General features: G+C 36.6%; 1 protein-coding gene and 1 non-coding gene across 2 annotated transcripts; one reads left to right on the top strand and one right to left on the bottom strand.

Moving 5' to 3' along the window:
• Nucleotides 1-1117: 1117 nt before the first annotated feature.
• Nucleotides 1118-24976, bottom strand: LOC135607732 (protein transport protein SEC24 C-like). The gene is made up of 24 exons (XM_065099764.1): nucleotides 23878-24976; nucleotides 23386-23622; nucleotides 23131-23205; nucleotides 22952-23050; nucleotides 21872-21983; nucleotides 21537-21664; nucleotides 19942-20061; nucleotides 17993-18073; nucleotides 15528-15605; nucleotides 15308-15400; nucleotides 15029-15083; nucleotides 12706-12782; nucleotides 12098-12169; nucleotides 11935-12018; nucleotides 9678-9797; nucleotides 9519-9587; nucleotides 6825-6902; nucleotides 6519-6657; nucleotides 6104-6268; nucleotides 2889-3034; nucleotides 2614-2793; nucleotides 1951-2039; nucleotides 1837-1868; nucleotides 1118-1722 (listed from the first exon to the last, which is right to left on the bottom strand). Exons 1-24 carry the CDS (start codon nucleotides 24685-24687, stop codon nucleotides 1616-1618), a joined length of 3246 nt encoding a protein of 1081 aa, XP_064955836.1. The 5' UTR covers nucleotides 24688-24976; the 3' UTR covers nucleotides 1118-1615.
• A 241-nt stretch (nucleotides 24977-25217) lies between these two features.
• Nucleotides 25218-25290, top strand: TRNAA-AGC (transfer RNA alanine (anticodon AGC)). Its single transcript has one exon. It is a non-coding gene; the product is annotated as a tRNA-Ala (tRNA).
• Nucleotides 25291-25657: the final 367 nt, after the last annotated feature.

The raw sequence follows: 25657 nt of genomic DNA, 5'->3' as shown, positions 1-25657 counted from the left end.
AATTATTATTTTTAAGTTAAAAGATATATCACACAGAACCTATTAGACACGCTTTATGAAATTTTAATATAGTTAATAACTATACTGTTGATATTCTTTATAACATCAATATAATTAGTATGTACATATTACTTTCTACAATCCATCATATCATATGCTTTCATCCATAAAAAGCATATGTAAATCTTTTTTCATTTTCTCTATCTTTTTCTTAATTAACTTAATAGATAAGTAGCTTCTGTTGATCATTCAAGCATAAAATAGAATCAAATTATATTTATTTAATAGAGTCAATATTTAGTAAGGAACACAGTGTGACTCCTAATCATTAATACTTAATCTTTGGATCCTCATCCTGAAAATACTAATCATGTAACTTTGTTAACCAATAAATATCATCCTTAGAAAGTAACTGAGGTTTTTAATCTCCACCCAATAAAAGAAAACACTATGGGAATTTAAGGCTCTTGTAGAGTAATTTCAATGATCTGATGAACCTAACAATCAATGATGCACTTATAATACACTTAGACTAGACAATTTTCTCTTCTTATCAGCTAAAATCTGAAAATATTTCAATCCAGGGGAGCAGCTTGCAAATTCAAAAGAATCACTTGGATGTCATTTGCGATTGGTTAAATCACTCGCCTGATAGAAATGCACAAATAGTATAGCAATATAGGGAGAATGGAAAGAGGATACAAGGCACTAATAAAACAATATCCTGAGTCGATGGGTTCACGGAGGGAAGTATTCTTGCAGTGGATATGGTGGCAGGTTTAGCATGCAATTAATACATAAAGAAAACAGGTTTACAAAGACTGACACAGAAGACCTCCACAAAAGCAATGGTGAAATATTAAAAACTCAGCTGACCCTAATTAGCTAATGATGAGTCAGTCTATTAATACACTATGTAATGCACCATATATATCAATGTTTAGTTGCTATGAAGACTTCTAACATGCAGCAAACCACAGAAGAAAAAAAGCCCAAATGCACAAGTTTTGTCATCTTAGTCTGTCTGTTTGAAAATATAAAGAATAGCTCATATTCACTACCAGTCATTAGTTTCTACCGCCACCATAGCCACGATAAGCGTGGAAGCTGCCTCACATAAACAAGGCTACTACTTATCAGTAAAAGCAAACATTTGATTAGGTACAATCCAAATGACACTCATCAACAACCCTGCTTGAATAGCTCACAAAGATATTTGACCTTAGACCTTTCTAAAGATAATTGAAGATACAAATGAAAACCTCCCAATTAATTGTAAACCCAAACAAATTATAACAATATAATCGACCAAGATGATATCATACACCCTCTGAGTCTACAAGGAATCAAAAGAAATATCTAGAAAAGCAACAGGCAGATATTGCACCTTTACTATCAATTTTGTCTACTTCCAAGTATCAGTTTGAGAATTGCAAGCATTGGAAACTGGCACCTGTTTTCACTCATATGCCGAGCTAGTCAGCAGAAATTGCACTCAGCAAGTACAAAGAAGCATCCAGTGCTCTTGTTGGTTGCCCATTTCTGATTTTAACTTCAATTCCATAAAATCAAAATGCCAATGTCAACCAAAATTTTGTGCACAAATATTTCTTGATCAAGCCATTTTTGTTTGGATTTGCCGGTGGACATGTACAAGGAACTCAACATAGGAGAGGCCTCCAGGAGTTTTATCTTCGACCATATATGACATAAAATGCATGCCTGTATCATTGAGTTTCACAAATTAAATCAACCACTTGTGTATAAAAAATTCCAAACAAAATATTAAACAACAAAACAATATCATGCTTCATATGGTTTCAACTTATAACTGACCTGAGGGATCGCCCTTTCTGCATAGCCTCAAACTGCAGAAAAATTAAAATTTAAGCATGTTTTACAAAAATGGATCTGTTAAGAAACAATGACAAAAGCAAAGCATCTGCTTACCGTAGATATGAACATCTCTGCTTTCGTATCTCATTAACAATGTCATTTAATTTCTTTGACAGATCATTATCAAATTGCTCCAATACAAGCTGCATTGACCAAGAACAGTAAGTAACAAAACATGCTAACCGATTAACAGTGGCAAAGCACCATGTCTTTGGCAGTTAAGCACATGGATAGTTAAAAATCGGACAAATATCCAATGCATGTACTACTTAAAGCTACAGCTTAATGAAATTGTAATATCTTTGATGTATAAAATCTAAATAAACACCCATCATGTTAGTACAGTATTTGAAATGAGGATTGTTATAACATGATGTAATCATGTATTCTCAAAGAGACAGACGTGAACAAGAAAAAACACAAATCAGAATAGACAAAGACACATGCATACACAGAAATGAGCATCACCTACAAGCTTATCCATAAACATGCAATCACAAAATCAAACAAATAGACAGACAAATGGACACAGACGCAGAAGAGTTAGATCATCAGATACATTACTGTAGATGAGCGGGGTAAATCATCTTAGTTAGCCATCAAAGTTTCATCAAGATCATGGATATTTTAATGTTTTCAGCTTGGTGAGTAAATAGAAAGGACCATGATATATAGATCAGTTGTCAATGCAACGAAGCTGAAAGAAACAAATGTTACCTGAGCTGGAAGCCCATCCACAGAAGAAACTCCAAAAATCTGTTGAAGAGTCTCTGGGTTGGCCATGTTCCCAATATAAATCAGGCCATCTTCACCGTTTTCCAGGAGATAAATTCCATCATCATTTATGTTCTCACTAGAAAGAGGAATACTAGCAGGTAAAAGGGATTCATCATCCTCCTGCAGCATAAGAGTAGTTTGAATGCAAACAAACTTTTGATAGAACTAGCTTTAAGTTTGATGTTCAATTTTAAACAACAATTGACCATACATACCTTGGCAGTCAGGTTATGAATTGTTATCATCCTGGGATATACTAAAGGAATAGCCAATGATATAGAAAGTGATGTGACAAGACTAACCCAATAAGAACGATCATCCAACCGCGCATCATTTCGCAACCCAATGCTTTTAGCCAAAGCTGAAGAAAGCAGAATAACAATAAGGGAGGTGATTCACATATGTTACAGAGCAGAATGGTTCTTATTCATGCAATATACACTAAGTATGACAATGGAGATGATAAGTATCAAAATATATAATCCAAACATACTTTAAGCTCAATGGAAATGACCACGATGCTAATATATATTAAAGGTCTCTATATTACATTACTTACCAATGATAGAAAATTTACTAGTTTAAAAGCAAATATTATTTCATGGACACAAGCACAAAACTGTGATACAGATGTGTAACCAATATCCAATTCATTGGGAGAATAAAATGGAGACATGAGACTACAAAAGAAAATTAAAAGGTGTAATATGTAGATAAAATATAATGTCGTGTGAAACTCTGAAATTTAAGTTCAGAAGAAACTTTAGAACCATAAGAGATCCACTTTCTATAAAGATCTAACTGAAAAGTTCGATGAGCATCCAACTTGCAAAAACATGGATGCATAACCAACATAAATGTAGTTGTTGGATGCAGGAATCCATGCCAAAAATCAGTTCTAACCTCCAATAATTGGATATGGTTTGTTAGTCATCATAACATTTAGATCAGAACGCAGAGAGGATAGTCGGCTTATTTTGAAGATTATGTATATTAAAATCAGGATTCCCCTTGTATCCCTCTGTATGTAAGCAGATTAGTCAACAATCCCCTCTATATGGAAGCAGAGCTCAACAATTTCTGGCACCACACAAATAGTTTCCTTTAGAACTTATTAATAAGTTTCTCCCATGTAAATGATATCAACATCAAGGTCCAAAATCTTATACCAGACACATAACAGTTGCTGGTTAGATTGATAAAGGTCCAATACATATAATCATACTGACACAGTATGACAGCATATTGGTTAGCACAGACCAAACAGAAAGAGGTAGAGAACAAGGAGGAGGACGATGACAATGACGAAGGAGAAGGTGGAGAATTAAGAGGAACAAAGGAGGAAGAGAAGGCGGAGAAGACGGCAAAAGAGGGAGTGAAGAGGGAGGAGGAGAGAAGGAAAAATAGAAGGTGGCAGAGGAGCAGGTGGAGGAAGAATAGGAGGAGAAGAAAAGGAAAAGATGGCAGAGGAGGCATATCAGAGGGGAAGTGACAAGCAACGGGACAGGTGGCATGGCTGCGGAGGGGAGAGTGATAAGTGAGGAGAGGAGGGGGGAGGAGAGAGAGAGAGAGAGAGAGAGAGAGAGGAGCAAGGGAAGGAAAAGAAACAAAAAAAGGATAATTGACAGATGTAAATGAAAAAAGATATTGGTGCTGGATGCCTGGATGGTAAGCTTACTGATTTTATCTGTTGAAAGGATTTGGCTTACCATCAGTACCAGAGGGTAAGCCCAGTCTGGTCGGATCACCAAACATTAAGCCTGTTGCAGACCAGGTTGAGCATCATGTTTTCTGGTTGGACCAATAAATACCGGTTGGTGCGGACTGGTTCGAACGGCTTAAAAACCTAGATTAGCAATTTAGCATTATGTGTTTTAGTTTCTTGCAAGCATTTGATCACATTATCATAAGAACTGATAATCATATAGCTAAAAGAAACATGCAGTAGCCAGCTTAACATTCTGTGACAGGAACAATTCTTAGAAAATTGAGCTTCATAGACGATTGTGCAAGACCAGGTATTCGTTTTGTTCAAGCAACTTTACCATCCAACTCACCAACCTAAATATATTTAGAAATTACAACTTGATTATCTTAGAAGAGCTTACCCTATAAAAAGTTTTCATTAGTCACTTCAACATAGTTATTAGATAGAAAAAGGTCAACAGATTATCAGAAGCTACTTTGATATTACGACTTGAGTAAAAGAAAAAATATCTCAACAGTAGGACTGCATAGCTAGGTAATGAAATAGCAAATCTTTAAAGCACAAATACAGGGAAACTGAAGGTGTGGCAACATCCAATAGGCACCAAACACATGAACATCAAATTTGTATCATACATGTTGAACCAAGTAAAAATTGCAATTCATTCAGAACCAGCAACCTCCACCACCGGCATGTGTATGCAGCAAGTTAAACACTAGTGTGATATATCCCTAGTGAGACCAAGCAACAACATCATGCAACGCCAACATCCTTTTTGACATCCATTGCTCAAAATGCACCACCACCATGTGAGGCAGACTTCAGAACACAATAAATTCTGCCTTTGTACCATTTATTGCTCAAAATGCACCACCACCAACATCACACAACCCCATTTATGCCTTCATTTCAGCAGACTTCAGAACACAATAAATTCTGGTTTTCTTCTTTTACTTTTTTCTCATTTTCTTTTTGGTGGCATATGGAAAAGACAAACAATTGTCTGGAATTTCATATGAAAGTAATGGCATTTTTTTCCATAAGATTCCACAGTTGCATCTGTCTGAATTTTCTTCGCTTTTTCTATTTGTTGGATCTTTAACAGCGAGATAGGACTTGGAACTTGAAGTATAAAGATAAGAAAGCAAGAAAATAGGGCTTCATTTGTGAAGCTAACTGGACTAATGACCTCATTTATTTTATAAGAAAGTGTGAGTTATTAAATTAGATTTATTTTAATTTATATTTTAATATATTAGTATTAATATATTGCTTTGTTGGAATCAAAAGATTTGGTGTTACCCTACTTGTAATATATTATTTACTCACAATATTCAGTTCATATTCCCTACTTTCTTTATCGTATCCCTATATCCATGTCATATCCATATAGTGTCTCCCTATTTGCACTTCTTAGCTGAAAATTTTGTACAAAAATTCAAACTGAAGAAAACTAAACATGTCAGCGTCTTCATCAAATATGATATCCATAGCACAACCAATGAAAAACTAGGTTGAGTAGAGTATACCATCAATCACTAAATTGATAATTTTGACAATATATTCTGTGGACAGTAATATCATATCTTGCTCAAGTTAAATTCAAAAACTATATTTCAGGTAACATATATACCAAATCATTCGCATACAGCATGATAAATGGCCAAGGAGAATCACCAAGGACACAATGAAGCATGATATCTTTGATGTATAAGATCATACCTAGGGTGTATAGTGGCAAAAGCTTAAGAGCTTCAGGAAGAATTAATTGTCCTGATGATGATACCGTTGCACAATATTTACGGTAGGCATGTAAGATGTTGATGCAGAGGTTTGTGATATGCTCACGAACTTGAGAAAGAGAGCTCACAGGGATAATGCTTGCAGCTACAAAGTCCAGACAAATGCAAAAAACAATTAGCAATTAAGAAATGTCAACTTTACATCTCGTTAATGGACTGTTGCAAACATTTCCACTCTCAAACTGAACATGCCAATAGCAAACTAATGAATAGAAACACAGCAGGTTATGACATGAACAATAGTTGATAACGACTATAGCTTTGGATAACAGATTTCGACAACTCATATCAAGGCATTGATGTGAAGGAAAGTAGCAGACTTCCAAATATTTTACCTTGCTTGAGAAAACAGGCAAACTGAGTATCCAAGTCAGCTGAACGGAACAGATTACTGAGCATGCTTGTGCAAGGAAGGGAAAGGTTAATAACTCTTATTCTTCTTTGCCCATACACAGTAGTATAAAGAAGTGCACACTGCAGAGAGAACAATAAGCAGAAGTCATCTGCTACCAAGATTATTTCACAGAAGTAACAAATGCCTTTGCTATATAAAGTTATCATAGTTTTGTCAACTAGACATGTTAACCAAGAAGTAATATAGGTTGTAAAATAGGCAATGGCTTTGAAGTTCTACTACATACCTGAAAGCCACATTCTGAGTTCTCCTGGAACTTATCATCATGTTTAAATGTGACCATTATTGTTTTGTCACTGTCAATCTGCATCAGACAGATTTCCTTAAATCAGACACATATGTAAATCAGAACACAATAATTATCAGGAACAGTTTCTAGAAGGTTGAATATCAGGATTATGACTTATGACAACATAGATTGATAACCATGTATAGATGATATTAGCAGTTTATTCTTTATAGCAACCTTGATGTAAAACATCGGTCAAACCAACCGTTCTTCACTGCTCTGACCAAGGAAACCTCCCAGTGTACCACTCTTTTTCATTTTTCTATTAGTTTATTCAGCAATATCTGTATAGCTGGATATTCACAGTATCTTGGTATTGTACCAATTGAACAGGTTTCAGAAACCAATTTGTGTACCAGTAATTAAAACCATGATATAGAGAAAAATGAATCATAGTTATAAGATGTAGATGGGAAGAAAAGGAACAAAAGCTGACTTCATACGGATACCATTCAGGAGTACTCAAATTATTGCTGGAGCTCGACAAACTAAATGTGGTCCCAACATGGGACTAAAGTTAAACCTAAATGACTCATGCCACCACAACGCATTTATTGTTGTCCCACCCGACATGGTACGAAACAGGCAGTAATATCAGTCTAGGCATGGGTCGGTATGCAGACCACCCTCGTTTCAGATGATCTGGCTCAGTTCTATAAAAATAATAAAAAATAACGATGGGGCCCATCCAACTAGGTATTAAAAAAAATAAAATAGACATTAGGTTAATCAAACACGAGCCTTCTTCTGGTGTTCAACGTTTTTTTCTGCAAAGGTTATGTGACGAAGGCAAGATTCGAAGTCAAGACCTTGCGATAAACTATCAGTCTTTACCAGCTAAGTTAGCTGACACCTTTCACATTCAATATTCCTGTCGTTGTCACTGCTAATATCATTGTCATCGCGTTCCTTCTTCCCAGTTACGCTCCCACCTCTTCTCTTCTTCCTTCTCCTCCACCGATTCTTCTTTCGCCTCCTCCACTGCTTCCTTTTTTTCCTTCTTCCTCCTTTGTTCCTCCCCCCATCTCTTCTCCTTTTTCTTCCTCTTTGAAACACCGATACTGAGCAGTATGTACCGGTCCGACTGATCACCGAAACAGGTCCAATACCCGAAATGATGATCCTGGCTGCTACAAATGTCCTTTTCACTCCCCTCATCAGGCTGAGGATTCACCACCTTTTACAGTGGCCAAGCAGCATCGATTGCCTGCACTAAGGCCCTCCTTAACTTCCAACTGGACCAAACTGATTTTTCATTTAATTTACCCAGCTAGGTGGTAAATGAGTGATTGAACACACTACATCTAGCATGACAATCACCTCTAGGGGTCAATTGTCATACTGAATCATGATGAATCTCCATTATAGCTGTAGCATGAATCTACTGCCAAATTAATGCTTATGTACTTTAAAGTGGTAAACCTACATTGAGGATAAACAAGTATAAGTCATGATAAATAGCAGTGTTGACCAGACATGTAAGATTAGGAATGATGAGATGGAACACTAAGCATATCTTATGGCACATGTTTAGTGTAAGTTTTTCACTTTTGGAGCTTCTCCATCCATTTTAAGTTTTCAACTGTATTTTTCTTCTTCTTTTGTTAGCTTAAGATGTATTTTGTACATTTGGTGTCGGTTCTAATTAGTGTAGAATCCTAAGATCTCCATATATCTAATTTAAAACTAATCCACAACTTCAGTTCTCCCAAGTAAAGGCAAGTTGAAGTATGTTTCTGTCACGTCACTACAATGATGAAAATCAAGAAAGAATGAAAAGAAAAATAGGGTGAATCAAAGATATAAAGAAGAATGATTTTGATAAACAATCATATTTTTTTCTAAAAACACTCTTTTGGTAAATGGCAAGATACAAAAACCAAAGACCGAATCCTAGAAATGGTCATCCTGATTTTTTCCATGAGAACAAACTTTGCAAAACTGAGATCTTACTTTATATCGATGTAAAAGTTTATAAAACAATCAAACAGAACCATCTAAAAACTTTGAGCTTAGATGCCATAGTCAATAGTGTTTTTTATTATTAAAGGAACAAATCTATCTTCAAACTAGATAGTTTCAACCTTAAAAAATTCATAGCGTAAAGGCTACTTGGCTTTCCCCTTCTTTTGAGTCAACTTGAAGATGTCTATCCAACTAGATGGGTATTTGACAAAAAAAAATCAATCCTGAAATAATTGGATCCTAGTCAATAGTGTTTTTTATTATAAAAGGAACAAATCTAACTTCAAACTAAGATAGTTTCAACCTTAAAAAACTCATAGCGCAAAGGCTACTTGGCTTTCCCCTTCTTTTGAGTCCACTTGAAGATGTCTATCCAACTAGATGGGTATTTGACTAAAAAATTTCAATCCCGTATTAAGGCTGGTGAATCACTAAAAACATGGAAAAGAAAAGTTACATGTTCAACAGAAGTTGCATTTGACTTGAAGCCTTCCTATATGTGTCGTGCTTAGATAGATAATACATGTAATGGTCATCTGTTTGTCATAGTTATTCTTAATTTTAGATGTCACATTTTGCCCTTCCAGTTAGCCTATTATCATAGCTTAAAGTGATCTGTAAGGAAATTAAAAATATAATTTCCAATAACAATGTAAGAGTACTGACCCCAGGAAGATCAATATCAGTGGGAATACGCTTGCAAAAGTTTCCTGAATACTCTTGAACTTGGAGACCCTAGCAAAACATTAGAAAAGACAATTAAATCCTGAAAAACAAATTTGGGATATTCAGTTGCAGGTACATTATATACCAAATCACTTGTACCTGGCTACATCTGACACGCATCACTGCCTCAAAACCTTGGGGTCTACTGATGTTCCATCTAAGATCATTGTAGAGTTTGCCAGGATCAGAAAGAGCAGAAAACGGATAATAATAATATACCTGCGATGACAAAATTGGAAATTGTGTTAAATACATCAGCATCAAGGAATGATATTTATGATATCAAAGTAATGAAACAATGGAACCAAAGGAAAGTATAACAGAATCTTCAATCTAGAATCCTTGAATGGTAGGACCAAGTATAATAAATCTTATGTAAATGAAGCAATAATTACATGTCAGAAACAGAAAGACACTACAACAAGAAAATGGTACACTTGGACCCTAACTGAAAGTTTGACTGGCTTAATCCGATCCCAAATGACACCAATAATCCTGTCAAATTCTAGCTTTTTCCATCTGCTTCCTGGTCATTTCAAAGGCCAATGAAAGCTCTATTGATGTTCCTTGGCAACTGGGCACAGTAAAACATGCGACCATATTGTGACAGCATGTATGGCACAAACGTGGTATCCCATTGAATAACAAGGAGTGAGGAAAATGGCCTATAAAACTGGGGCTGCAAATAACTCACCATTTAAATGCTTACTGAGCATAGACTCAACGAATTCAAAAATATAGAATGCTGACAACATCATATGTACCAATAAGTAAATATACAATAACAACAGCAAAACAACAAGGCCGTAAGTCTCAACTATATGGTCACCAATTACTATGATCATACTTGCACCAACAATTAAATAAATTGGGATTAAGAATTGTTATATAATAGGGACAGTGCCAAAAGGTACATAAAAAGGGAATCTCTTATCAACTTTTAGCAAGATGCTTATACTGTCACAGACAAATCTATACACAGAGTGTTTGATGTATGTTTGTGTAAGTCCATGTCTTTCGATTTTATTCATGCTTCGCACAGCATGTAGAGAGCATGTAGTAAGCTTGACAGTCCTATTTTGGTTAGTTTTTGTGGTCGTTTTACTCTTGTAAACATAGTTTGTGTGCAGTCGTCACACGGAGACAAAACTACTCAAAAACAAGTTATACAAGTAATTATTTTGAGGGTTTTCTAGCTCTGTAGAGTGGTGCGGAGTGTCAACTAGCACGACACCCAAGGGCTACTCAGGTGGCACATAACTGGATGGGGGTAGTGTCTAGGTCTGGTTCGCTACCTTGTTTTGTAGAAGTGTCATGTGAGCACTTGTAGGGATTTTTAGTCATAGCATACCACCTTGGACCCTTTGTCGTGTGACCGTTCAGAGCTTGCGAAATCTATGTTTGTAATTTAAATTTTCTATCAAGTGTTTGCTAAAATATCTGCTTGTGGGATCCCAAGTTAAATGCTTCCTCTAACATGTCTTTTCTTTTGTCAATCCTTAAGGGACCATAAGAGGTTTTGAGGAGGTTGACCCTTTGCGAATGGTGACGCAAGGGTGCCATATGACTTAGGTAAAACCAACTAAGTCCGTGACAGTACAACAGTGCAAATCATTTGTTATTGCAGAATTCTACTGATGCTAGAGGAACACAAACTTCAAGAGATTTTAACTTGAGCAATAGTGTGAAGTTTTAAAATGCGCAGTGTAAGTGGAGAAATGATATATTTAACTATTAAAAAGAATTATTTCCACAAGACAATAAGATGACCAATCATCTAAGGTGGTTCTCACATGTACAAGCAAACAAATAGGTATCACATGTATCATAATCAATTCAAGAAGTAGATTCCCTACACAGGTTTTAATTACTGAACCATACCAGTTTTGGCAACCAATTGGACCAATTTGGCACCAATATATAGATGGTATCCTGACTTATATACATCCAGTGTCACTTTAAAAAAAATTAAAAACTAAATACTGGATGGTATCGACCTATAGGGTCCATGATTGGTTCTAGATCAGATCAGTAAATACTGGTCTGTACATCACGGTCTAACCGGTATTTGAAACCTTGCCTCTACATAACCCATCTTCCAAAATGTGGCTAGAGATCTAGTCATCCGACCAATAACTAAATTATTATCCAGTGTATGTAATCAACAATTAAATACCACCCACGATGTCTTAATCAAGAAGATCCTACAATAAAGAAAACTAAGCTGACTTATACAAAAAAGCCCTGCATACCCAAAAGGAGACATTTTCCAACTGTCTCACACTTGTCATTGACTTTTCAAGTTACTTTACATTCCATCATGTTTTACAGTATTAAGATTAAAGGAAAATTTTACCTGCCCTCCTGTGGTTCCTGGTACAACAGAAATGGAAGCAATGTCAACATAAGTCTGGGTGGTTATGAACATATCCACGCAAACCTGGAGAATAAGGCAGACATATTAGTGTGATATCTAATTCAGTGATGCATAGGTAACAAAATAAAACCCAGCATCTTACCTGGTACTCGGCAAATTCTCCAGCCATTGCTTTCAGTGTCTTGTCTGCTGGTTGGAGCAACTTATGAGCCTCCTGGATTGCAATGTTATAAGATAAGAGATACCGCATAATCAATTTTATCTAGACAGGATATTTTGTCACTCATAAGCAAATCAAGGGCAGCTAACTTCATCAGTTTATTTTTTTTTTACTCAAGTCTGCAACAGTAAGTGTATTATCTAATTATTATATTAGCATTAACTGGAGAAAACATGTTTCAAATTTCAATTACATTGTGTCAAGGCAACTTAGTACATAAAAGAAGATATACAAATACAAGCACATGCACTGAGCACGTGGATTACTAATAATCATGATTAAAACATGCAATTTATTTTTCATTGCTTCGGCAAACGCTGGTTCTAAGCTCAGATGAAAAAGGTAAAGAGTTGTGTTGGATTATTGGCAGCCACCGTAAAACTATATCAGATCACATGCACATAAATCATAACTGTTATTGTTGTTGTACTTTTCATTCTGAATAAGTTATATGAGGTTGAAAAATATATATTATAAAAAATAATACTAAATCAATTAAATAAAAACATAAGGAAAGAAGAGGAATATACCTTATCACCAGCAGAGACATTTGTTCTTCCCTCAGCTTCTCTGGAAGAAAGAGAACCAATACCAACTGATGGCAAGACTGCACAAAGTAGGATAAAAAAACTTTTCTGTAAACATATCATTAAAAAAATGAACCACATATACACACAATCTGAAAGTTAGATATAGGGACACGTAAGCCTAGGCTGATGAAGCCAAGGTTTACCAAGATTAGGTTCGATCAGTCTTCAAATAATATAAATCTTGAGCTTAAGATTTAAGATCAGGCTAGAATCATTTACATCTATACTGACTCTTGGTTGAAGTCCAATTCAGCTGGAGAAGAAAATGAGTCTATTGAACATCTTAACAGCTTGAAATTAAAGTTCAACTTGGCTAGAAAACCAATAGTGATTTTATGTTTATAGCAAGACTATGCAAATTAATTTATATCTATAGCAACTCTTACACACAACAAACTAAACCATGAGAAGCAAGTAAAAGTTAAACTGACTTGGTTCAGCTTAAGTATTTTACTGGTACATGCAACATAATTTAAAATTCCTGCACATAACGTTCATCTTCTTCATATATGGCCCTTAACTACGTTGCCCTATTTGTATCAAAGGAATCTAGATGGCTCCTCATGTAGACTTCCTTAAATTTCTTTGTTGCTCAAGTCCATGATATCTAACAATGCTCCAACTATTTTTGAGCTCACCACATGCATCTCTACACAATCAGAAATGTGTACATTTGCATGATGGCAGTCAGAACTAATTCCACATGAAAAGTCCTGTTTCACTCTGTAGAGATATGCCTAAATTTATCTGTTAAGGAAAATCAGACACTTTGATTGTATAAGGAAAATATTATCAACTTAGTTTGGCCAGAATTAAATGTCATGCAATTAAATTTCATCCTTGAAAAAATTTAAAACCCTAAACACCAACCAAACAAGTCTTATCAAATACAATGATCTTAGTGCAGAAAACACACACCGAACAACTGCTAATAAGTATCAATAAAACACGTAAGACCAAAGTAACATATCAAAGAATTAGAACTACATTAAACTTCCTGGTTAATATTTACCAATTTGATCAATAACACCTTCTGGACCATATAGCTAGGTACCATCAGTTCTCTTTTTTCCTTTTTCCTGGATAATATACATCAGTATGGGACCACTATTCAAAACCTTGCTTCTAACATGTCATTCCTCAAGGGCTGAAATTTACCTGTCAAATATCTTGTCATGTGAATATACACGTGTTACAACCACTAAATGGTCAACAACTATGCCCCTCCACCTATTATCTAGCTGCATATTTAAGAGTGAAAAACCATGCAGAATCCTCCATCAATAAAGCCAATTCATCAACAGACATGATTGCCATGTCCCTTAGCAGTATTATTTTCTCCATCATGTGTACACACAATGAATGTTCAACAACCGAAGTATAGCATTACACCTTATGTTAAACCATTTGTCTTGAAACAACTCTTTTCATGATAAGCCACACAATCACAAACTTATAGCAGTGTTCCATGTGGCCTAATATGCCCATGTTTTCATTCTTTACAGACTTCCAAAGATCTAGCAGCATATTCTATACTCATGATTCTGGAGTAGTAGTTAAACCCAACTGATCAACTAATATTCAATTACATTTCCAACGGCTCTTCTCCATCTCTAAAAAAGAATTTTCTTTAAATGAGTCTTCTTTTGTATCTATCATCACAAACATAAATGCTTATGGAGATAGATTCTGACATGCAATATATCAACATCCCCACCCTTGCATGCAGGATATACAAATTCAAGCCTGTTGGTGGAATGTTTTTCAGTTCTTCATAAAAGAATTCTGTGTTTTAGGTCACCTTGCAATCTTCATCTCCTAAAGAACCTCAGGAGAAAAAATTAAGATCACAAAAACATTAAAGAAGTGACCACTCAGTTGTAAAACTAAATAAGATTTAATTGATCCACTGTTCACAAAAACTCCTAGTCCAACCAAACAGCAGCTACATGCTTTATGTCTATCAGTGGGAAGCAGCAAATTCTAGATATATTTCCAACCAAAATCAGAATGTTCTGGTCCCAATGAAAACTGGTGCTAAATCAATCATGTACCATCGCAATTAAAAGGATGGACTATTCTGTGCAAACAGAGTGAAGAACAACCTAGGACCACGACACATGGTGGTGGAAATGGTGTATGAAGCAGATGAGAGAATGACAAGTGTCTTAAATCTCATACAAATCTACTAGAGATAATTAAACAAGGAGCAAAAAGTACACAGTAGTGATGGAATAAGAAATGAAAAAGAATTTATGCTTACCTGACTGAAATACAAGAAGCTTTCCACCTGTTGGTTTCAATGCCAGAAACCCAGCCTGTAGTAGATGAAACATCAAATTTTACACTTGAATACAAAATCCAGGTAAAATGTGAGGTATATTAACCTTGTCTGACTAGTTTATAGTTAATTGCTTGAGAGTCTAGAAACTACTGTATGGGCAGGTGTTGAAAGTCCTATACCCAATGGACAAGAAAAAGCTGGAGGAGCAGAGAGACAGTTACAACTATGAAGTATCCCAATATCAAGATTAATAATTACCTTGATAGCTGCGCCAAATGCAGATTCAGCAACTTTATTGTTTTCAAATATGTTTGGGATGTTCTCTAGCAATTGTTCCAAACTTTGGCGGCACTGAATTATCGAAAATAATGACAATGTAGTTTAAGCAAGATACAACAGTAAAGCTTTACAAACACCAGAAACATCAATACAATAAATTCATTAATAGAAGTGCACAAAAGAATAAAGGAAGGCCAACCTCAGCAAGTTGAACAATTATATCTGTATGGAGGGGTGTATAAACATCATGTACATCAGGAACAATGAGCATTAAGGGCTGCAGTGAGAGAATATATTCAAGTCATTCCACAAAACCATTTATCAATTAGAGTTGATACACATGTTTGAGTGAAAAAGCAAATGTCACATAAATAGACATATTATTCAGAAAAGATTAAGAAAAACTTAAGTAGACATACCATCAATTATTAACTTTATTGTATTTAAATAGACAGTTCAACCAAGAACCCGGAGGGGGATGTTGATCAAATGAAACAGCTAAATCCATTTCGAGTAGGTGCAGTTCATTTTTCAGACAAATTTCATTAATTATTTTGGTAAGATGCCTAGAAGTCCTAAGCAAAATCTTAGTCATTGCGTAGTCAACAAAATTCTAGAGAATCTACAGCATTCAGTAACCATAAATACACCTTTTTGAGGTTTGGCCTATGTGGTATCAGGCTTGGGTCATGACATATTATAGGTTTGAATTCAGTTCAAAAATTCAGTGTGATTCTTGAGGTCCTTAGAGTCCAGAGTGCCTTTTGAATTTGTTTTAGCCATTCTCTTTATCGATTCTCATACAAATTTTATGTTATTTTAGACAAAATAAAAGCCTGTCATTTTCAGGTAACAAAATCCGAAAGAATCTGCAACAAATTGCGATATAGCTGTAATATCTAAATCCAGTATTGGAAGGTTCAAATTTCTTTCATGGTTAGTCTAGGAGGAACCTCATTTTTAGTCACATGATCATAAGCATTACAGGAACTCAAATGTTGTCAAAGAACCCAGGAGAAACTTGGTGATGGACTTCGCTTAGCCTTGTGGTCACCATGCTTTTTATATTCAAACAATCTAGTAAAACATATCTCCTGTCATATAATATGACTTCCACATCTTGATTTTTATCTCCTTGTGATAAAATTAGCATCAACAGAAATGTGTGCAAATGTAAGCATTTTTAGACAAGTATATAGATACAAATGTAATCCTTGTATATTTCTTCCAGACTGCAAACCTATGAAGTCTGGAAGAATCTGCAGCAAATTGCGATATAGCTGTAATATCTATTGGAAGGTTCAAATTTCATTCATGGTTAGTCTAAGAGGAACCTCATTTTTAGTCACATGATCATAAGCATTACAGGAACTCAAATGTTGTCAGAGAACCTAGGAGAAACTTGGTGAGGGACTTCGCTTAGCCTTGTTGATCACCATGCTTTTTATATTCAAACAATCTAGTACAACATATCTCCTGTCATATTTTGACTTCCACTTCTTGATTTTTATTTTCTTGTGATAAAATTAGCATCAACAGAAATGTAAGCAAATGCTAGCTTTTTTAGACAAGTATATAGATACAAATGTAATCCTTGTAGTATATTTCTTCCATATTGCAAACCTATGAAGTCCACCAAACAGAAATAGTTTAGACAGATTCTCATTTATTAATTCTTTTCCATGAGTTTTTACACCATCCACGTACCAAGTATGTCATAGGACTATGCCAGTTGAGTGCAGAATGCAATAGGATAAATATAGGAATATATATAAAGAATATGTTTAATGCATTCTTTATACATGATCCTATGTTCTTCCAAGTCCTTAATAAACCCTTTATAGTTATTGCTTACTCTAGCCAACTTGTTATTATATTCAACAAAACATCTGAAGTTAACATCACTTTTTCAAATAAAAAATATTTGTATACTTTCATATTAATTGTGTCAGCTACTGCTAGGAAAACAAATAATGTGTATGCCTTACCCAGTCCCTAAAGACTTACAGCAGGCATTTAACAATGTAGATGTATATAAATAAACATATGTTGATGTGGAGTCAAAAAGCCAGCATAAATACATCTATTTAAACTCGTATATCCATAGTTATGCTTTAAAATTTAAGTTCAAGGCCCAAAGGAAGCTCGCATATGCATCCTTCTATTCCAGTCATTGCCTTCAATTGAACTATGTATATGCAAGGCAAAAGTCCCTTAACCACAAGTTCCAGCTACCTACAACTGTGGTACCTGCACCCATCTAGTGGCCAAGCAATATTGCATTTCCCTGATTAATCTAAACCCAATCAATCTTGTTTAAGCCTGATTGCCATCCACAGTCAATGGCACAGCCTTTTGCAAAAATCTTACTTGGGATGCAGGTCAACAACCTTTTGTCAGTAAACTACATTTGGAAAAAATTGTGCCTGACAATATTTTCATGATTTCCTATATTTTCTTTGTGTTGTTACCTCTTACTTAAGTATTTAATCAGTTATATCTCAGCAAAGAACTCACATTATATTTCATGGAGAGCAGGCTAAACTCAGAATCCCACATAGATAATACTAATTTTTAAACAATACCATTATTAAGTCTAAGATGAAGAACAATGCAATAAACAGACAAAATGTTGGTAGACCCAGAATGTTATAGTCTATATACCTGCTGTGAAGCTCGTCCAAGATTATAGAAATGAATAGTGCAATCAAAAGTTGCAATACCAACCATTGTCCGTGGACCATCCTGAAATGAAGCAAGCATTTACATGTAAAACTAATCTAACTTCACATATGTGAAAGAAAATTCTCAATGGCTGATGGCACTAAAATATAAGAATTAAGATAAAATTATAGATCTGATAGTGCATGAACCAAGGTTCATAATTTCGTATCGTACTAACGTTTTGAGCTTTGTTTGGTATGGTGCGGTACGGTACGAGCATACTGAGTAGTACGTTAGGGTGTACCATTCGATATATATATGTATATATATATATATATATATATATATATATATATATATGTATATGTATATGTATATATATATATATATATGTATATGTATATCTATATCTATATATATATATATGTATATGTATATGTATATATATATACATATATATATAATAAAAATATAAAAATCAATATAAGAATAATATAAAAAAATAAAAAAAGGAGGCATACGTTGCCTCGACAACGTCACCTCCTTTTCTTTTCCTTGTGTTAGACGAGGAGAAGAACGTGGGCTTCCCTTCATTTGCGGCGTTCGGCGAAGACGTTGAAGGCTGCAGACGTCTCCGGCCTTCGGCAAAGAACGTAGCAAAGGCCACAGGCATCTCCAACCTTCAGCAAAGAAAGCGGCAAAGGCTGCAGGCGTCTCTGGCCTTTGGCCAAGAACGCAATGAAGAAGAAGTCGAGTTGCCGCCTCTTCGTTACCTCCTAGATCGGGATCATCGAGGGAGGGCGGCGCCGAATCGAAAAGTGTTGAGGTTCTCCCGATTCTCCCTCTTCTTTGAGCACTTTCTCTCTCTTCTCCCTCGACACTTCTTCCCTCGCCGCAACCAGGCTGATACCACCCAGTACGGGAAATATCATTCGAAATTAAAATCCTTGGTATATACTAGTGTCATTTGACCACAATTAAGGAAATTCAGAAGGCAAGGATGAGTTATACAGGGATGTCTTCTTAAGTGTTAGTTGATATCAATATTATACCAGTAAAATGCTGACGAGCCCCTAGTCGAATCTAAACAGAATCACCAATAACAAAACAAGGACTTATAAATAAGTTCGAACTACCACCCGTTTTTAATGATCAAAATCAGGGGTAACAAGCAAATAAGCATACCACCAAGAACCCCTATCTCTTCCCCTCTCTTTCTCCCGACATCTCTCCCTCCTCTCCTCCTCCCTCAATGTTAACTAGCATTAACATTGTACTAGTTAACCACTAAGCACCTAGTTGAATCTAAATAGAATTGCTAATAACCAACCATGGATTCAAAAACCAGTTTGAACTGAGGGAGGTACTAAACAATAAGCCTAGCAGCTGGTACCCCTATCTTTTTCTTATAATTATTTGATGGTTATTTTATTTTTTCCTCCCATGTCTTCCTCAACCCCCTTCTTCATGCCATCACCATCACTCACCACTTCCTCCTCCCTCTCAGGTATGCTGCCGCCTCCTTCATCTTCATTTTTTTACAACTTTCAACAACTGTCTGTTTTGATAAGCTGATCTGATAAGTTTATCAACAGTATCTATTTCTGATATGCAAAAATACACCGGCAGAGCAGTCATCAATTTTTAGGATTCAACATGCCTGAACCAATATCTAATTCATAGGGTACATGTCTAGTACACTTAAAACTGTTATCAAATCAGGGTTTGGATCCTGGATGTCCTTACTGCTTTACTAGATGGGTCTGGCCCAATCATCAAATAAAGCTAAGTCTAAAGTTCTTGCGTCCAGGCAAAATATAAGAATGCAATACACCTTCCATATGTTACTATGTAATTGTCTTGTTTGTACTTCTTCATGTGAATGTATTGTGATAGTGCAGTTAACTCAGGTGTATATTAACAAACAGCAGAAAGAAACAAAAACTTACAGGAAGATCTGCAAGAGACTGACTGATTGCACTGCAAGCTGCTGCAGTTGCACCGGTCTGTACAGCATTCATTGAGACATCAATGAGGAAGAAAAAGACAGCAGGCATTGGATCACGTACCTGAAACCAAATGTTCATGCAAAAGTTAACACAACGCCTTAAAACATACACATAATGGATAATTGTGCAAACTTCAGTTGCATATGCATTTTGAAATTTTCATCCATAAACCATACAGCAGAAAAAAAATTTTGTGGTATGCCAAAAATTCTGTTCCTATGTTCAAGCCCACTTCACATGGATGGAGATATAATAGAATTAAGGTGAAAAATATTGTTAGTTAAACATAGTTAAGTTGATGTTCAGTCACTATTTTTTCTTTCCAGTTAAACATAGTTAAGTTGTTGTTGAGTCACCATTTCTTCTTTCTTTCTCTTTCCTTTTTCTTCTTTTCCTTCTTTCTTCTTTTTTTTTATTACAAAGATAGTAGAGCCTAGTACCTAATTCATTAAGATCATGAAATATGTAGTACAAGAGAAGGTGACATAGCTAATGCCACTGTTATGTGTCAGTCACTTATCTATGCATCCTCAAGAAAATAGCATCATGTCAATAACAGATGAGGGCACTATATGGCTCACCCACATCCAACAATGCAGGAAGGTTTAAGAAATTTTGGAAGGAACAGATACTATTATATAAAGAAAGCTAGCCTGCTTAAGTGAAAGAGTAAAATAGAAATGTCCACATTTAGTCCCAAGATATGAAGAGACATTCCAGATGTAAGAAACAAGAAACATTAGAGTGCAGGAGAAAAGAAAATGTTACACTGGCAGGAAAAAAAAGCATCTTCCACATAGGTTTTACAAAAAAGAAGGTCATAGCAAAAGATCAAAGACCAAAAAGACCATCTTGAAAACTTTCTAAATATAAACCAACAGACTTAACAAATTTTGATAGGAGGAAAACAATAATCTTCAGAAAAAGAGGTAGAGAGAGGAACAGAGCAAGGAGTGAATTTGACTTCTTTTCTTAAGCTCTCCCAGGCCACACAAATGGGTACTAACCACTCTCCACTATATGAATCTTCAGAACCACTCTTTTTAAGGCAGGGTCTGGGCATGATTTTGAGCCCATCAGGATTAAAATTCTATTTCAATTCATGCATGGCTTCAAGTCTAAGATATTTTGTTGCACCGTTTCTCTTCATGTAGATCTGCCAAAATTGCAGGAAATAATAAACCACTCATATGCAGGCAACACACACATGAGAACTGCACAACCCATAATTTGTGAACCCCAAAGAAAGAACATGCATATGTAAGAGAATATGTCCTCCGACAGTTGCATTTTGACAACTAAAATGTTCATCCAAAAAGTTAAACAATTTGCACAAGAAGGAATGCACAGAGAGAGAGAGAGAGAGAGAGAGAGAGAGAGAGAGAGAGATCACAATGTTAATGCAAAATCCATCAGAACTGGAAGAAATAATCCAATTCCATAAAATAATTCTGCTCATGTCTATAACTATATCAACTTTTTCAATGAATAGTAAAACCGCTAGATCTTAGGAGGCAGCTGAAAATTAGACCAACCATATACTCTCTAGTAGCAACAAATTCAACGGTTCCTCTACAAAGTTCGGGCCTTTCATCGGCATCACGGCGCCTACCATCTGGCCCAAGATTACAGTAGTAGTCCCGCGGAGTATCATTAGTAAAGCCTGTAAAAAATGCACAACCAGGACTTAAAGACAAAAAATAAAGGTGTACTGCAAAGAACCCATTAAAAGAACTTTAGAAACTTCAAATAAGTAACTAACAAGAAGAGCTGCCACTGAAGCAGGAAAAGATATTTACAGAATTTAAATGATTATAGAAAAAATCGAAAGGCTATTACAAAAATATCAAACCAACTGCTAAGTACTCACCACATAAATTGCAAATAAATCTTCGTCCATGATCAATGAATTTCATGAAAGGATTTATGTAACCTTTGCATCGAGAACACCGTATAGGTCCACTTTCACCAAAATCTACAATCTATACTCCACAAAAGTAGTCGAAGGAACACAAATATTAAATTCATTAGACAAATTAGACCTCTGACGGAATGAAGCTTCAACATAAACATGAATGAGACATTATATGAATAACAATACCAGGAACTTTGAAACTGCCTAAACTACAAAGAGATGTAATTGATGTAAGATTGTCTGTCCAAAATTCTTTCATTTACCAACTTCAGACGAGGAAAGAAGCAACTGTCAATTTTTGATTCATAATACATAAGTATTAGCAATTAATAAGTTGTGGAAACATGACATCAGTAACCATCATCTAACTGTGTATAAGACCCATATGGCTAAGGCTGAGGCATTCAGCACACTTAAAATTTTAAACATTTCTCTTTTCGACAATAGTAATATCCCATGAAAATTGACTTTACAATCCCCATATATTTGTCTCATGTGCATAAACCAAGTGCAGGATCAATAACATCAACATCAGTTATGAATTTAGCTATAATATTTTTTTTCAAATAAATCATGACAAATCAAAGAATTTACAATCAAAGCTATGCATTAGCAGCAAAAAGATCCATTTTAAGCGACAACACCAATAGTTTGTGGGATCAGATTATCTAGATCTAAACTCACTGATCTCTTTACAACGATTGCTGATCAGTGATATGTCCTCACTCGAAAAAATATAGTTCACATGCTAGCTTCCCGCCTGGCCTGTACTAATTTCTTTATTCAACAAGTCACATCTCTTCTCAATGATTAGCAATGTCCTAAAAATATGTTTCCCTTTCAAATTTCTTTATTCATTAAATTAAAAAAATACAATAACACTAAGCCCATTGAGAATCTAAATTTTAAAAGGTTAATTGAGCAACCTCATTACATGACAATGTTGAAGATGTAACTAACACTTGCTATCTCCAATTGTAATATTCCAAACAATAGTATAGACTATCCGATGATTCAGTAAGAGGTGTTCATTACTTGGATAGGCTCCTCGGATGAATGTGGAAGAGCCAGCGGTTGCACCATCAAGGCCAAAGGCATGCTAGATGTAGACAAAAGGTCTCCGGTGCATGGTATCTATCATGACATGCACTTGTTTAATACTAACAGATGGTCATCATAATTAGCCTGTAAAAAAATGTTAAATGAAACCATACCTGATTCATGGTGCATCTCATAAAGCGAGGACTGCAATTACCATTATCCTTGACAACAAAATTGCTTGTTGCAGGCTTAGAAGAGAACAATGGTGAGTCAGAACAACCACTAGATGAGTCATAATAAAACAGACAAGACCTCCATTAGACAGAAATCTTTTCAGAATAGGATACCTAGCACTATTAAAACCAGTACAAAAACTAGAAGGGACATGCAAATTTTAATATGAAAATATCACACCTTTAAGTACATACCGGTGGTACATTTGCTTGATTTCCTTGCCGAGTCTCGAATAGTGTGACTGAGGAACTTGGCAAGGGTCGGGGAATTTGGTTAGGATCAATCTTGGATGGCGTCGAGACTTGAGACCCTGCAAGGGGCGAGTGGCCCATAGCAGGTGGAACCGGAGGCATAGTATGACCTGGTGTGCCTGGCGGCATGCCGAACATTCCAGGAGGGGCTTGCATGTTGCCCGGCATGGAAGGGGGCACCTAAAACCAATTTAAATGAGTACCCTAATGTCAGCTTCAGTCACATCCTTTAACTGGACTTGGCATAGGTAAAAGCAATGAAGAACACCACCAAAGCAAGGCATGGCGTTAACCAAGGAGGATATAGAAGGGTTTAAGATCAGTCGAACTTTAGTAACCAACAAACGAAGAAAGAAAATTCACATTTTTTGCATCGTTTAAATTCAATTGAAGGTAAGTCTTCTGATTGTAGGAAGAGAACAAAATTTCACTAACCTGCCGCGGTTGTGATGGCCAAGCTGGAGCTGGAGTGCCGAAAGGATTAGGAGGCCCTGGGAATGGCTGCGAAGATGGTGGACCGACATATGACGGCGAGGATGGCCGTCCTGCATACGGCTGGGAGGTTGATGAGCCCATATACGGCTGTGAAACTGGCGGTCTGGTGAATGTCTGCTGCGTGGGTGGCCCACCAAATTGCTGCGATGTGGGTGGTCTGTTGAAAGGTAGCTGCGTGGTGGGCTGTCCGGCCAAGGCTGGCTGTGATCCAGCGAAGGGCGGCTGCGAGGTCGGCGATCCGGACAAGTGGTGCGAGATTGGCGGTCTACCGAATTGCTGCGAAGCCAGTGGACCTGTGAACGGCCGCGATGCAGCAGCGGCCACAGGGGTAGCGGCAGGCGGGCTCCCGGGAAACGGACGGACGACCTGAGCCTGGGAAGGCGCAGCCGACGGAGAGGGAGCCCTGATTGACGCCGGAGCGCCAACCGGCGGCGTCTGCTGGGCATGAGAAGGAGGGGGGATCCGCGGCGCGACAAGGCCCTGAGGCCCGTTACTGGCGACCAGGCCCTGCGGAAAGGCCGCAGCTGGCGGGCGGGATGCGTATTGGGGAGGGCCGGGACGGGAGGAGGCCGGGAGAGGTGCGGAGAAAGGTGAGGGCGGGAGGGGAGCGCTGGGGGCGGTGGAGGACGGCAGGGGGCGGCCGATCTGGTTGATCTGAGGGGCGCCGGCGACGTTTGCGTTGGCGGAGGGGGCAAATCCTGGCCGCGGCCTCGGGGGCCCCGCGGCGAACGGCGGAGACGACGACGCCATAGATTAAGAATTAAGCTCAGAACTTGGATTGGCGAGAAAGCGAAAGGGGTGAATCCTCCGATACGAGCAAGGCGAAGGGAGAGATCGCGATCTGAGGAAGGGAGGAGAAGCTAATTGGAGCCGAGGCGGGATCGGGAGCGAGGGAGCAAAGCAGCGGAGCTCCTTAAGGACCGTGTAATGAAGCGAGCCGTCTAAGGTGGCGCTAGGGGATTAAGGGGTACAGAATGAAGGAGGGTGTATCCTGTCGGAGGGCGAGCAGACGGAGAGGGAAACCGAAGGGATGCGTTAAAGGGCGGATGGTTTTAGTCGCTGCCGGAAGGCAAGTAATTACGACGATTAGAGTCACGCGATACACGCGTGAGGCTTCGTGGTTGATGATGCTCAAACAACTTAGGAACTAAAATACATTTGATTTCGATAAATGAGTAATATATTTATTTCATAAATAATTTTTTATCATACAAATGGAGTAGATTTTAATGTTTAATAGAATTAACCATAAGAGGTATTTAACATGGGTTGATTGGCAAAGGGATGTAGCTCAGATGGTAGAGCGCTCGCTTAGCATGCGAGAGGTACGGGGATCGATACCCCGCATCTCCAACTTACTCATTGATTTATTAAACCATTTGAAATTATTAATTTTCTATTTATTTTCCTACAATTGATTTAATATTTTTTTAAAAAAATATGCATAAATTATATATTTATGTTTATATGAAATATAATAAAAAAATATTAAAAAAATAATTTTTTATTAAACCATTTGAAATTATTAATTTCCTATTTATTTTCCTACAATTGATTTAATATTTTTTAAAAAAATGCATAAATTATACATTTATGTTTATATGAAATATAATAAAAAAATATTATATTATAATAAAAACTAATGTTATGGATGATTATAAGAAAAGACCAGCTTTGGAATAACTCTTTCTCTTATAAATCTATGCACATTATTAATAAA

This window comes from Musa acuminata, chromosome BXJ2-3 (genome assembly GCF_036884655.1).
Source record: "Musa acuminata AAA Group cultivar baxijiao chromosome BXJ2-3, Cavendish_Baxijiao_AAA, whole genome shotgun sequence".
In the NCBI taxonomy this organism is placed as follows: Eukaryota; Viridiplantae; Streptophyta; class Magnoliopsida; order Zingiberales; family Musaceae; genus Musa; species Musa acuminata.
This window is presented reverse-complemented; position numbering and strand designations above follow the sequence as displayed.

Excerpts from the sequence above, each read along its gene's own strand:
- LOC135607732 (XM_065099764.1), bottom strand. The coding sequence starts at position 24,687 with ATGGCGTCGTCGTCTCCGCCGTTCGCCGCGGGGCCCCCGAGGCCGCGG. Across the intron at positions 21,665-21,871 it reads ATTTATTTGCAATTTATGTG|GCTTTACTAATGATACTCCG; the intron begins GTGAGTACTTAG and ends CATTTTTTACAG. Across the intron at positions 12,783-15,028 it reads GCTTCTTGTATTTCAGTCAG|TCTTGCCATCAGTTGGTATT; the intron begins GTAAGCATAAAT and ends TACTTTGTGCAG.